The 12,232-nt window shown below is 39.1% G+C and overlaps 1 protein-coding gene across 1 annotated transcript; it reads left to right on the top strand.

Moving 5' to 3' along the window:
• The first annotated feature begins 9,365 nt into the window (after nt 1-9,365).
• Nucleotides 9,366-10,937, top strand: six3b (SIX homeobox 3b). Its single transcript, XM_029456532.1, has 3 exons — nt 9,366-9,396; nt 9,487-10,181; nt 10,799-10,937. The coding sequence occupies exons 2-3, from the start codon at nt 9,487-9,489 to the stop codon at nt 10,935-10,937; spliced, it is 834 nt and encodes a 277-aa protein (XP_029312392.1). The 5' UTR covers nt 9,366-9,396.
• Nucleotides 10,938-12,232: the final 1,295 nt, after the last annotated feature.

Here is a 12,232-nt window from a genome sequence, read left to right as displayed (position 1 = left end):
TCCAGTGGTGGCTGCGTACTTTAATCAAAGAGGTCATATCAATATCTGGATGTACGTCTCTGTGGCCTTTTCCACTTTCAGAGGCCCGTGTCATGAAGCAGGACCCATCAGATCAACAGACTGAGGTATAGTTTACCACAAAGTTATAGCTTCAAATTGCTTTTTACATTTCCGACAGGATCCCTGACAGTGTAGAGATGTATTTACTCTTACATCACCACGGCTCAGAATAACATGAGTGATGATGATTGGTGATAGAAAATACTCCCTCTGTTGTTTTTTAGGTGACAGATTAAATCAGGTGTTATCTTTGGCAGCATTACTTTTAACTTTTTATATTGCTTGTCAAAATAGAGAAAGTTCTATATCACAGCATGTTGAAAATCCCAAATGCTTTTTATAAGAGAAAATAATTCCCACAATTATTTATATATTATATTTATACATTTATATGACAATTTAGGTACTATTTACTTTGCAGATTTAGATTATTAATACAAAATATAATCAACTATTAGATGATTATACAATATTAGAGCTTAAGCTACCGAGCAATACATAAAGTAATTAAAATGAGCTTCACCTTTACAGCTGCAACATTAAACTGATGAACACATTAATGCATGAATAATTATTGTATTCCAATAATATATATCTGAAATGGGCCATTCTGCAAAGATCTGAGTACTTCATCCACCACTGCAATTTTGGAATTTTCCTCGCAAGTATCACCGTTTCAGCAGGTATTTTGTTCATGGTTGTCATGATGTTGCTTGTAATAACTCCACCTCTTTCTCGTGAAAAAAGAAAAAACACCGACGTTGGCTCAGTGAAGCCAAGTAACACAAAGCGAGTCGGACTAAATTGAACTTTTCACCTGTCTTGGCTTGTTTGGCCTCATTGTTGCTCCTCTATGACAGTTACATTTCTTAATGAGGCGCATTAATTACTTTGAGGGCGGCAGTTGGGAGAAGTTCATGGATCAGTGACTTGCTAAAGTCCTACCAGCTCCCGGGATCCTGCTATATAGACGACCTTTGACCTTTGATCTGTGTAGAGCAGGGAATGTACACAATACTTTTTTTTTTTTCTGTAGGTAGGTAGATAGTAAGGTATATAGGTGCTTTATTAATCCTCAGGGGGAAATGATATCAGTAAACATGATAAATATATAGACCTGTCATACTCAACAAAGCTTCTATGTTAGTTCCCACTACGGTAGGTGTCTCCAGGAGCACATTTTGCCATGATGACACACACACAGACTCACAAGGTGAAAACAATACCAGCCACACACTGTCGCATCTGGTAAAAATAGCCCACAAGACTACATCAGGTACATACTGTGTATGCACAGTGTGCTGTCCCTGCATACACTGAATTCAGTCTGCCAGTACTTATATAATGACAAATGTGGATTATATTAGCCTGGTTCCAGACCTTTGAATTGGTGCCCACATCAATAAATCGAATTGAATAAAGAAAGTGGTAATTCAGTGTAATTATCTGCTTATGCATAATAATGTGTATACAACAAACAACCTACAAGTGTCTGATACAAAACAATTAAAAGATTTTCCATGAGGTTTGGTAGTCAGTTTTTTTTGGCAGTTTTGTGCTATTCTAAGGAACTAATCTATGTATTAGATTTAGGAAGCAATTCTGCAATTTCTACTATTAGAAGGAAATCTAAGCAGCAACATTATCCATCCGTCCACGTACATTTGTCTTTTCCCTTCCCTCAAAAATGTCTTCTGCTATTCACTTTACAGGATAAATATCTAATAAAGCCAGAATGCCTTGACAAAAAAGTCAATTTTATAAATGATTGTGCTGCACACACACACACACACACACACACACACACACACACACACACACACACACACACACACACACACACACACACACACACACAACCCCTGTCTAATCTGTCACTCTGTCATAATTTGATCATAATCCCTAATCATAATCACATCGTATCTTAAAGGTGTTCTCAATCTGGAGTGGGATTATGGGATTGCAGAGCATGTGTGTTACTGCGATCCAAATATATTACCATGTTGATGGTGTGTATATGTGTGTGTTTAGGGGGGTAAAAGGGGTGAAATTAATTTGATTGTGGGGTACAGGGTGTGCCACTTTAAGCCTGATATTACAAAAACAATAGACACTGACCTGTTAAAATTAGTTTGTGCTCCCCTCCTCGTTCATCTTTAATCTCTTTCACTTTAATTTGTTTGTGTATAAGTACATGACATAAAACAAGATAAGACACAGGTCTACGGCCTCTTTGGTTTTTGTTGAATAGTCCCATTTATTTTAAGCCATGGTGGAGCCATCCCTTTGGTCTAGACTGAAATATCTCAACAACTATTGGATGGATTGCCATGAAATTTGCATATCAATTCTGATAACTTTGGTGATCTTTTTACTTTTCTTCTTGGGCTACCAGCAGGTCAATTGTTTTCACTGTCCCCACTGAAATATCTCTCCATCTTATAGTGGAAAAAGCAAAAACTATGTAAGTATCATAAGCAAAATGGTCCCAAAAGATGGTATTTGTGCACACAGCATATGGATCTTATGCAAGATGAAAAGAATGTTTTTCAAGACTTTGTTTATGTTTATCATAATGCATCATATTTAATACATTGATTGGATTATTGTATGAGAAATCAAATTAAGAACACCGCAACTGTAGAAATAAATGTAAAAAACGTGAAGTAAAAAGTATAGGCTACTGTAGCATAAATTCGAAATACTAAAATAAATTGACTAACAATTGTACTACGGTACAGTATTTAAGTACTTACTTAGTTCCACGACACAACTGGAATCTACTAGATAGATTGGCACACATTTTTTTACAGACATTCATGTTCCCCAGAGGATGAATCTACATGATCCCTTGACTCTAGCGCCACCATGAGGTTGACATTTGTCATTTTTTTGTGAAATGTTGGAAAACCCCAAATACAAACTGATGATTTTCCCATCATCCTCAGCTGTACCGTGTATTTAGTAATTAGTAAATGTCAGCATGCTAACATCCTCAACTAAGATGGTAAACATTGTACCTGGTAACATTGTCATTCTGAACGTGTTAGCATGCTGCCGTTAGCATTAGTCTTGTTTAATTACATGAACTCATCAAGTATTTTCAGACTCTCCTCGTTCTTATTTCCGTCTGTCTCCTCTCGTTTGAATTGAGAGCAGTTTGTGTCAAAAGGTCAGAGCTTTTCAGCCCTCACCTGTAACCTGGAGCTGTTGGTAAAGCTGCTTCGGAAACTCCATTTACAGAGCACATACATGGTGACTCTGAACCTGCCCTGCGTTACAGTATTTATATAATATATCTGTATGTATTGCGGCTGTTTAAGCATTGTATTCCTATTCCTTCCTCTCCTGAAAGGGTGCGGAAGGTGTTCATTGCCAGTACTTGTTTGTCCTCTCTACATCTCAAGGTCAACTGACCTATTTTGACCTGAACATGCTGAAGAACATGTGCCAATAGAAAAACCAACAGCTTTGTTAGCAGGGAGGTAAACGCGAGTGGTTTCTCTCTCTCTTTTTTTACGTGCTTTCACTCGAGTTCTTCTTCTTCCACCCACTCTTTCTCTTTTCATAGCGAAGGATTTTCCGCTTATAGCTGTAACCTTGCGCGAGAGAAATGTCGACCGGGTGATTCTGCAGGAGCATCATATTTCAAACGAGACACCTCGCCTCTGAATGTGATGTGAAGGCTCCAAATGAGAGCTCAAAAGGAGTTCAATATCCATACAAGGTGAAATATAATGAAATATAATATGCTGATGGACCTCTGAAATGTGTGTGTGTGTGTGTCTCTGCACATTTGTGTGTCTCATCATATGATTTTGAGTGGAGTAATTTAGCAGATGAGCGTGTGGCCATTGTTAGAGGGATAATCTTTCTCTTGCTGCTCAGATAGGTTAACATGCTGCAGATTAGACCAGATTACCCCAAACCACACCAGACAGGACAGTTTCCTCCCCCTCTGCTTCCCCTCTAAGCCTCCCCCTCCCCTCTTTGCTTTGCTCCTCTTTTCACTCAATCATGACCCTGACTTCATGTCATTTCATCCTCTCTTGGTTTTTTATTCCTACATCCTTGTCCCACTTTTTTTTGCATCTATCTCTTTACCTTTATTTTTGCTCCTCCACCAATTATTCTTACCATCGTTAATACTTTCTTCTCTAGAGTAGAAACACATACACATCTATTTTTACAAGTCCAAAAATTGCAATCTTTGTTCTCTTCCAAAGCCTCACAACATTCGTCAGGTGCAGATAATGTCTTAGATCCAGCCATAGGTGTGTTTTACATTAAATACATTAAGAGATATCTCATTTGTACCAAACAAAGAGTATTATTTAAAAAGGGAGCAAAACTAATCAGCTATGAGGGGAATATATACTATACTATTTATAAAATATATCTTCTTATACTACTTGCATTTATTTAAACAGGTCATAATCATGGGATTGAAGGTGAACGTTTGTGTTCGTAATGCAAAATTGCGACTATGTTAATATGTTGAATTAGTTTTTTAATCAACCTACACATGACACTTGTCCACATAGGCTATTCCCCACACAAAAACAACAGACAAAAAGCACTCAGATTCAATATGACATGAAATATAAACCACATATAGCCTAAAACAATCAAAGTGCTAAACATAAAACATTCAATTGAAGCATGACGTGAAATAATAAAAACACCAAAAGTACATAGTACTTACACATAGCAGTCAACTTGAATCATTTCTACACTTTCATTGTTTACAACAACAATCCATAAATCACTGACAAAGCATGCACTTAATAATACAGGAGACATCTAGATAAATATACATTTGATTAAACTGGGGGTAAAAGTATAAACTCTTCTGCTCTGCTTCTATGACATGCATTACTGTGATCTGTGATCAGTGAACATTAACTAAAGGGCAACTTATAGTTAATATTTAAGAATATTGATCCTTCTTTGGTTTGATTTGTGAAAATATTGTACATATATTGTTTTTTTTCTTGCAAATGTACATGTGTATGTGGAGTATTTAGATTAATTCAGTGATTGCTACTTGGATAGTAGTTATGAACCTGAAAGAGGGGCATCTATCGACTCTCTGGACCTCTCAGTTTACCTCCTTAATTCTATAAAAATATATTTATTTATTTTCTCTCTTTTAAAGATTTAGATCCCCGGGTTGATTGACACAGTTTAAAAAACCTGACTCATTCTCTTCATTTCCATTTCTTTGACTCTCTTAACCCGCTGAGTTTGCATGAATGTGTGTAATTGGAGGGTGTTAATGTATTTGTTGTGCACTATGTGTGTCCCTACATCTGTATGACCGTGTGTCTCTGCCAGACTTTTGTTCAGGCTCCAGCTGTTTGTATTTTTGGCCGCTGGGGTTTGTTTGTCAGGCAGCCGTGTTTGTGTCATTCAAGCTTTTAATTAAAATCACGGTGAGTGGTGAGATGACACTAACAAAACACAGGATAATGATGTAATCGCCACCTTCACATCTGGCCCAGCTGTCCTAAGAGGAATTATTAGTCAAATTATCTGATTATTTTGTTTATTCATCTATCAGTAAGGTGTTTGTGCTTTAATGTCTCGTCACCCATCTGTCATGTGTGGCTGATTGTTTGTGAGCATCTGTGTGTATTTGTGTGTCACAAACCTGGTTAGGTGTTTACGTGTGTATTTATGTTTGTCGTTCTGCAAAAAAATCTCTTCTCCAGCCGTTTCTGAGTTCAAACAGCTAGACTAACGTCTCACCAATAAAAATAGCAGGATTAACTTGGAGGTATTGGATTTCAAACCAATCAGGATTAGTTGCAAGTACAGTTACTTGAGTACCTGTTAGCTAGTCTTTGACAGAGGTCAATTGGAGACCACACAACAAACATACTCCGAATTTAACACAAAGCCTAATCCATCTGTCTTCGTGTACAGCCAGCTTTCCTTGAATCAATAATCCATATATTCAATTTACAGTGAGATTAAAGCAGCAAACTTAACATTGGAGAGGCTGAAGACAGCTGAAACTTAAAAACAAATTATTTCCTACTTGCATTTCAGAACACTCACCTCCCCTTGCCACACTGTACATCATTTCACATTCATGTGTTCTCTTTTTGTGTGTGTTATTGAAGGGGTTTATGCTTGCACAGTTGTCCTGATCGCCCATGTTGCTGAACATTCATAGGTAGAAACCAAGAAAATAACTTTTCTTAAGATATCATCTTTGGAGTGGTATCAATCTTCTCATCTCGCTCTCAGCAAGAAAGCATATCAGCATATTGTTAAATGACTCCAATGATTCTCTTGATTGATTATCAAAATCGTTGATTTCTTTTCTGGCAACCAACTAATCGATTAACCGGCACTCTTATTAAAAAGCACTGTCCTCCCACTCTTTCCACATCTTAATTTTCTCAGCCCGTCACAATTTACCCCCCTCCTTCCTGTTCTTCTGGGTACCTTTGTGCACCAAACTCTCCTGGATCCCTCTAAAAGCTCAAAAACACAACAAAGACTCAGGAAGTGATTAGTGGCTTAACGAGGAGAAGGCTTTGCGGGGAGTTAGGGGGGCTATACGGCCTCTTCCATAAGACGAGGTGAGGGGGTTAAAGTTTCAGGGCTTAAGAGGTCAGTATTAAGTTGTGGAGGTCAGTGGAGAGGTTAATTAGGAGCAGGGCTTTTGTAAACTGGGATAAGGAGACGCAGGAGGCGATTCACTTCGTATCCTCGCTGTGTACCTTCAACCACCCTGGAAGTGTCATCCAACTCTGCTTTCCCTCCTCCTCCCTTATTGTGCTGTTGCTGAATGGAGATGTAGCTGAATTAACTTAATTGTCACCATTACGACTCACTCGCCCTCTTATCACCACAACACACACACACACACACACACACACACACACACACACACACACAGACACACACACACACACACACACACACACACACACACACACACACACACAAACCTCGATTATGTTTGGTTCGTCCTTCCTCCTTCAATTAGAAGAATTTCTTTTCAACTTGGAGGAGCCCTGGCCATGACTGTCGCTCAGAGACTGTTGTGTGTGTTTGTCCATTGTTTCCTGCTGTTTAAACACACAGAGAAACATGCTGCGATGCTCTGGAGACTCCAGCATCTCAAGTAGAGACGAATGAGCCACTCCACGTGAATGTGGGAACAAGAGGAACTGACACTGAAATGTTTTTCTTGTCGGTATCAGTTTTGTTTGTGAAGTCTCTTGGGCTGTATAAGGTGTTGAAATAGTTTTAGCATTGCACTCCCGTAACATGGCCGGATCCTCAATGGACAGCTTAAAATTCAAAAAATCTAAATGAATGCAGCAGAACCAGAGGTGTCATCTTTTTTATTCCACACATTCTTACTTGTCAAAACTTGCCGCCTACATTACCCACAATGCAACTCAACCATCAAAGGTTTGGTTGGATATCCAGGTGTGTTACGCTATTGGCGGCTAATGTTGCCCCAAGTTTGCTAGCCTCAAGTAAAATGAGGAGCAAGCTCTTTTTAACTGCGCACCCCAAGATGTTTTCCATTTTCAAATCGTCAGCGGAGAATTTAAGAAACTGTACGCTTTGGTGTATTATTATTATTTTAATTATTATAACGCTTATTGGATTTGATTTATTAAAAGAAGAAGAGATTACCATGCATCATCTGGGCTAAAAAAACTGGCACACGCCTCCTCATGCAGGGACATCTGTCTGTTGGGGTAATTGGCATTAACCCTTTTTAAGATGGGTGACCCCCTTTTTCACGGCCAACACATCTGCACTGGAACACCCATTTGGGGTGTTTGTGTGTGTGTGTCAAAGTAGGATGAGATGCTGCACATAAAGGTATAAAAGAGTGTGTTTTTGTTTGCTGAGGCCCAAAAAAAATCTACTTTATATTCATATTTCATGCTCACACACTAAATCTGCACTAAGGGTGCCACCCTCCAAAGCATATGGCCCAGGCCAACCCAAATGTGTTAATGCTGATTGAATATGCTGCTCTATTAGACTAATGTTAGCCAGCTGTGCAGGCCTCATGCTAATCCAAGGTAAGAGAATGGAGCTGAAGCCGCAGCTTATCTCTGAACTTATGGATATTAGAGAATAGAAAAGTGATTAGAAAGTGATTAGAGTGGACGGAGACCACTTAGAGAAACATACGCTTTCAGGTCCGGGTGAGATTTCCAATCACACCGTCCACATCACTGCTATTATTAATGATGCAAGCAGCTTATCCGCATGCCCAGAGAGGTTATGAGATTTAGTTGATAGCAAGCAGAGATGTCAGTTTTGTTTCAAGATGTATTTCCTCCTGTTTCTCTTTTGTTTTATGACACATCATAATCATAATCATAGTGTGTTTTCTCTGAGGGGCCTTCTTGTTATTTGAATATTGTTTGGTTTATTGTCATGTATTGTGTATTAGCTTTAATAAGTCTAAAGTAATAATTGCCTTGTGTTTGTCTTTACATATCACTTTGCTGTTTTGTTGGTAGATAAAACCGGAGCTGAAACAACATTGAATCGATTTAAAGATACATTTTAAAAACGGTTAGAATTGTATAATATACATATAATATAATATAATAGCCTAAATATAGCAATACAAATTATATTTTTTATTTATACAGCACTATTCAAAACAAAGTTATAAAGCCGACAAATAGCAATAATACAAACACAATATTAAATAAAATACCCAACAATAATGTAAGATTTAAAAAAGATGTTTCATTATTATCATTATTAAAATATGTGTTGGAAATAAAATGGTGTTCTAGCATTAATATAAATATCCAGATATACATTAAGAAGAAGATTTTAATGTTTTTTTTTTAATTTCCAACACACAACCAGGTACTATTACAGATTATACTGTATATGTAGAGTCATGTGGATATCTTATCAATATTTTGAAAACTATACTCATCTAAAATGTAATGTTTCACTGTAACACCATTTGTGATTTATTTTTATTTTGTATAATGCCGTTTTGGTCCACTCGTACTGATTTGAATGTACTGCCTGGTGTGTTTTTTTGTGTATCTCTTCCACTCGTTTGAATCTGTTTTAAAGCCCCGGAAATAGCTAATAAGTGGCCCTTGAGTTAACTTTCTTTCTGTTTCCTATTGAATGAAATAGGTCACAGTCACGGGCCACAATGGAGAGTCAGTTCAGAAGAGACTGTATGTGTCCGGCTTGTGCTTAAAAGGAGGAAGATAAATCCTCTGTGTTTGATTGACAGTGCTGCCATGACAACCCCGCATCAGCTGCAGGGTGTCCAATGAGGAGTCAGATTCAGGGTCCCTCCCTGACTCCCAGGTGAGCTAAAGAGTCAGACTTCAGCAGATTTCTGTCAGACTGTTTCCGAGACACACTTCATCTCCTCTCTGGTTTCACTCTGTCATCCAGATGGTGTTCAGATCACCGCTCGACTTTTTTTCAGCCTCTCGGATCCTCCTGCCACACTTCGCGGATGGGCCCTCTATCCTGGCCCGCTCCCGGTCCCCGGAGGACCCTCCCTCCGCCTGTCCTCCCCTGGCTCTCCCGGGGATGTGTTTCTCCGCGGCGCAGATCGCCAGCGTCTGCGAGACCCTGGAGGAGACAGGAGACATCGAGCGGCTGGCCCGCTTCCTCTGGTCTCTCCCGGTGACAGCAGACGGTCGCGACTCCATCTCTGAGCACGAATCTGTGCAGCGGGCTCGTGCCGTGGTGGCCTACCACACCGGGAGTTTCCGCGAGCTTTATCACATCCTGGAGACGCACCGCTTTACGCGCGCCTCGCACGCTAAACTGCAGGCGATGTGGCTCGAAGCTCACTACCGGGAGGCAGAGAAGCTCCGGGGGCGACCGCTCGGACCTGTTGACAAGTACCGCGTGAGGAAGAAGTTCCCGTTGCCGAGGACAATCTGGGACGGTGAACAGAAGACGCACTGCTTCAAAGAGCGCACACGGGGGCTGCTAAGAGAGTGGTACCTGCAGGACCCGTACCCTAACCCCGGGAAGAAGCGGGAGCTGGCGCACGCAACCGGACTTACACCGACTCAGGTTGGAAACTGGTTTAAAAACCGGAGACAGAGAGACCGGGCGGCGGCAGCCAAAAACAGGTCAGTGACTTTGACTTGGAATAAGTCACAGTTGGTAACTTATAGTGAGCTGAAGAAATATGCAGGTATTGCACTCTAGAGTAGCCAACATGAACTATTAACAGTGTATTTAGTTAGTAACAGTTGAAATACTGTTAAAATCATGGCAACTCTATTTGTCCAAAAAAGTAATCAGTATCGTTATTGATCATTTACTCTTTCACTCTCACGTTGAGATAATTTCGTCTCCACAAGCAACCAATGGTGTGCGTAAAAGAGTGCCATTCAGCCTTTAGGTTTTTGTTTTCCTTCTGTAAGTCTGACCTGGACGATCTTTCTTCTCTCTCGCACAATAATTTGCGTCTGGGTCAGTGTGTGGGTCATCTTGTTGATGAAGGCAAACCGTTTATGAATGGGTGCAAATTGCTTAGCACGATATTATTTGTTGTTATGATTTAACAATGGTTTTCAATCACTTTTAACTCGTTTTAGTTCATTTAGTTTATTTTTCATAAGAACATGACAAGTTTAGTTTTTTTAATTTGAACTTGTTGCATTTGCACTTAATTTCGCAAACAATTGGGTTTACATTTTAGATGACTTCCCCACTTTTAACTTGTTTTTCTCTTAACTTTCAGGTTGCAGCATCACCGGATGTGTCCAGACGGTGCGCGGTCACTCAGCGGAGGGGAGTGCAGTCCAGATGAGAGCGGGGAGCGCGCAGATGGAGAAACTCTTCTCTCAGTAACGGACAGTGACTCGGACTTGGATGTTTGAGACTAAAACATATAAAATGAACCTTTAAGGGGCCTGACATGGTCCGTCGTGGATTACCAGAGAGGGGAGGATGCGGAAAAAAGGCTGGTCAGGGTTTGGGTTGCAATAAATGTTCAGGGCATAAAACAGCTTCATCCTAAATGTTACCCCAGCCAGGTTACATGAAGTTTTTTTTCCCTTTTGTTTCCCGAGAATGTGATAGATTTTTGTCTATGCTGCTGGTGTTCTGTTTTTTTGATCACCAGACCCACATTTTAGATTTTTCACTGGATGGTGCATCTGTTGACCCAGCTTACACTACCAACCTGATTAAACAGACATCATGCCGTGGACCCCTGTTGGACTTTAACCCGGGGACCCCCCACATGGGAGGACCTTTACAGACTGAAACCTGCCAGTGAGATAATCACTCTTATTTTCTCTAATTATATGTCATTATTATTTTTTTAAATGAAACTAGTTGTTTCTCTAAAAGACCCCAGGATGTCCACTGCTGTAGACAATCAATAAGCACTAAAGCCTTACCTTCCTATCTGGCTATTTGTATGTTTATAAACCTTTTTTTCTTTCTTTACCTTCACTTCTTCTTTCTTTAAAGTTCACAGAGTTCACTGTGCAGTCTGTGTGTGATACTATGTAGTACTTCGTTTTCAATTTGATGCTGAAGAAATGTTTTTGGTATTTTATATAAATAAAAGTATTTAATATATGACTGTTATTGTGACCACTCTTCTTTAATGACACCATTACTGTCACAAATTGTATATTATTGTATATATTGTTATAAAAACGTATCACAGTAGTAAATGATATACTGTATGATTTCAACCATGAACAAATCCAGTGAGTTATAAAGAATGTATTAACTGTAAAATCACAAGTACAAATGATTCACGGGTGGCTTTAAAACTGTCTATAAATATATTTAAGTGTTACCTGAAAGGTTTTATGTGAGTTTTGATAAATTATTTTTGTTATATAATTATATTATATATATATATATGTTCTATAATATTTGTCTATACTATTATGCATCTCTACTTGCTAAATAGAAACACAGCATTTGCGCAATAAAAAAACCAAGAAAATGTTTTTAAAACATCTTAGTATGATACAAGCAACTCGCTCTTAACGTCAGTTGAAATGTTCTCGGTGTCTTTGGGATTAACAGCAATCCATCGTCCGTTGCCATTCAGCTTTTACTAAAGCACTGAAGTAGACCTTTGAGGTACTGTGAGTATTTCCATTTTCGGCTACTTTCTACTCCACTACAATTCAGAGGCAAACGTTTAACA

The sequence above is a fragment of the Cottoperca gobio genome, chromosome 19 (genome assembly GCF_900634415.1).
Source record: "Cottoperca gobio chromosome 19, fCotGob3.1, whole genome shotgun sequence".
NCBI lineage: Eukaryota > Metazoa > Chordata > Actinopteri > Perciformes > Bovichtidae > Cottoperca > Cottoperca gobio.
This window is presented reverse-complemented; position numbering and strand designations above follow the sequence as displayed.

Bases quoted from the DNA above. Each gene is read 5' to 3' on its own strand.
- six3b (XM_029456532.1), top strand. From the start codon at position 9,487: ATGGTGTTCAGATCACCGCTCGACTTTTTTTCAGCCTCTCGGATCCTC. The intron at 10,182-10,798 runs GTCAGTGACTTT...CTTAACTTTCAG, and splicing joins GCGGCGGCAGCCAAAAACAG to GTTGCAGCATCACCGGATGT.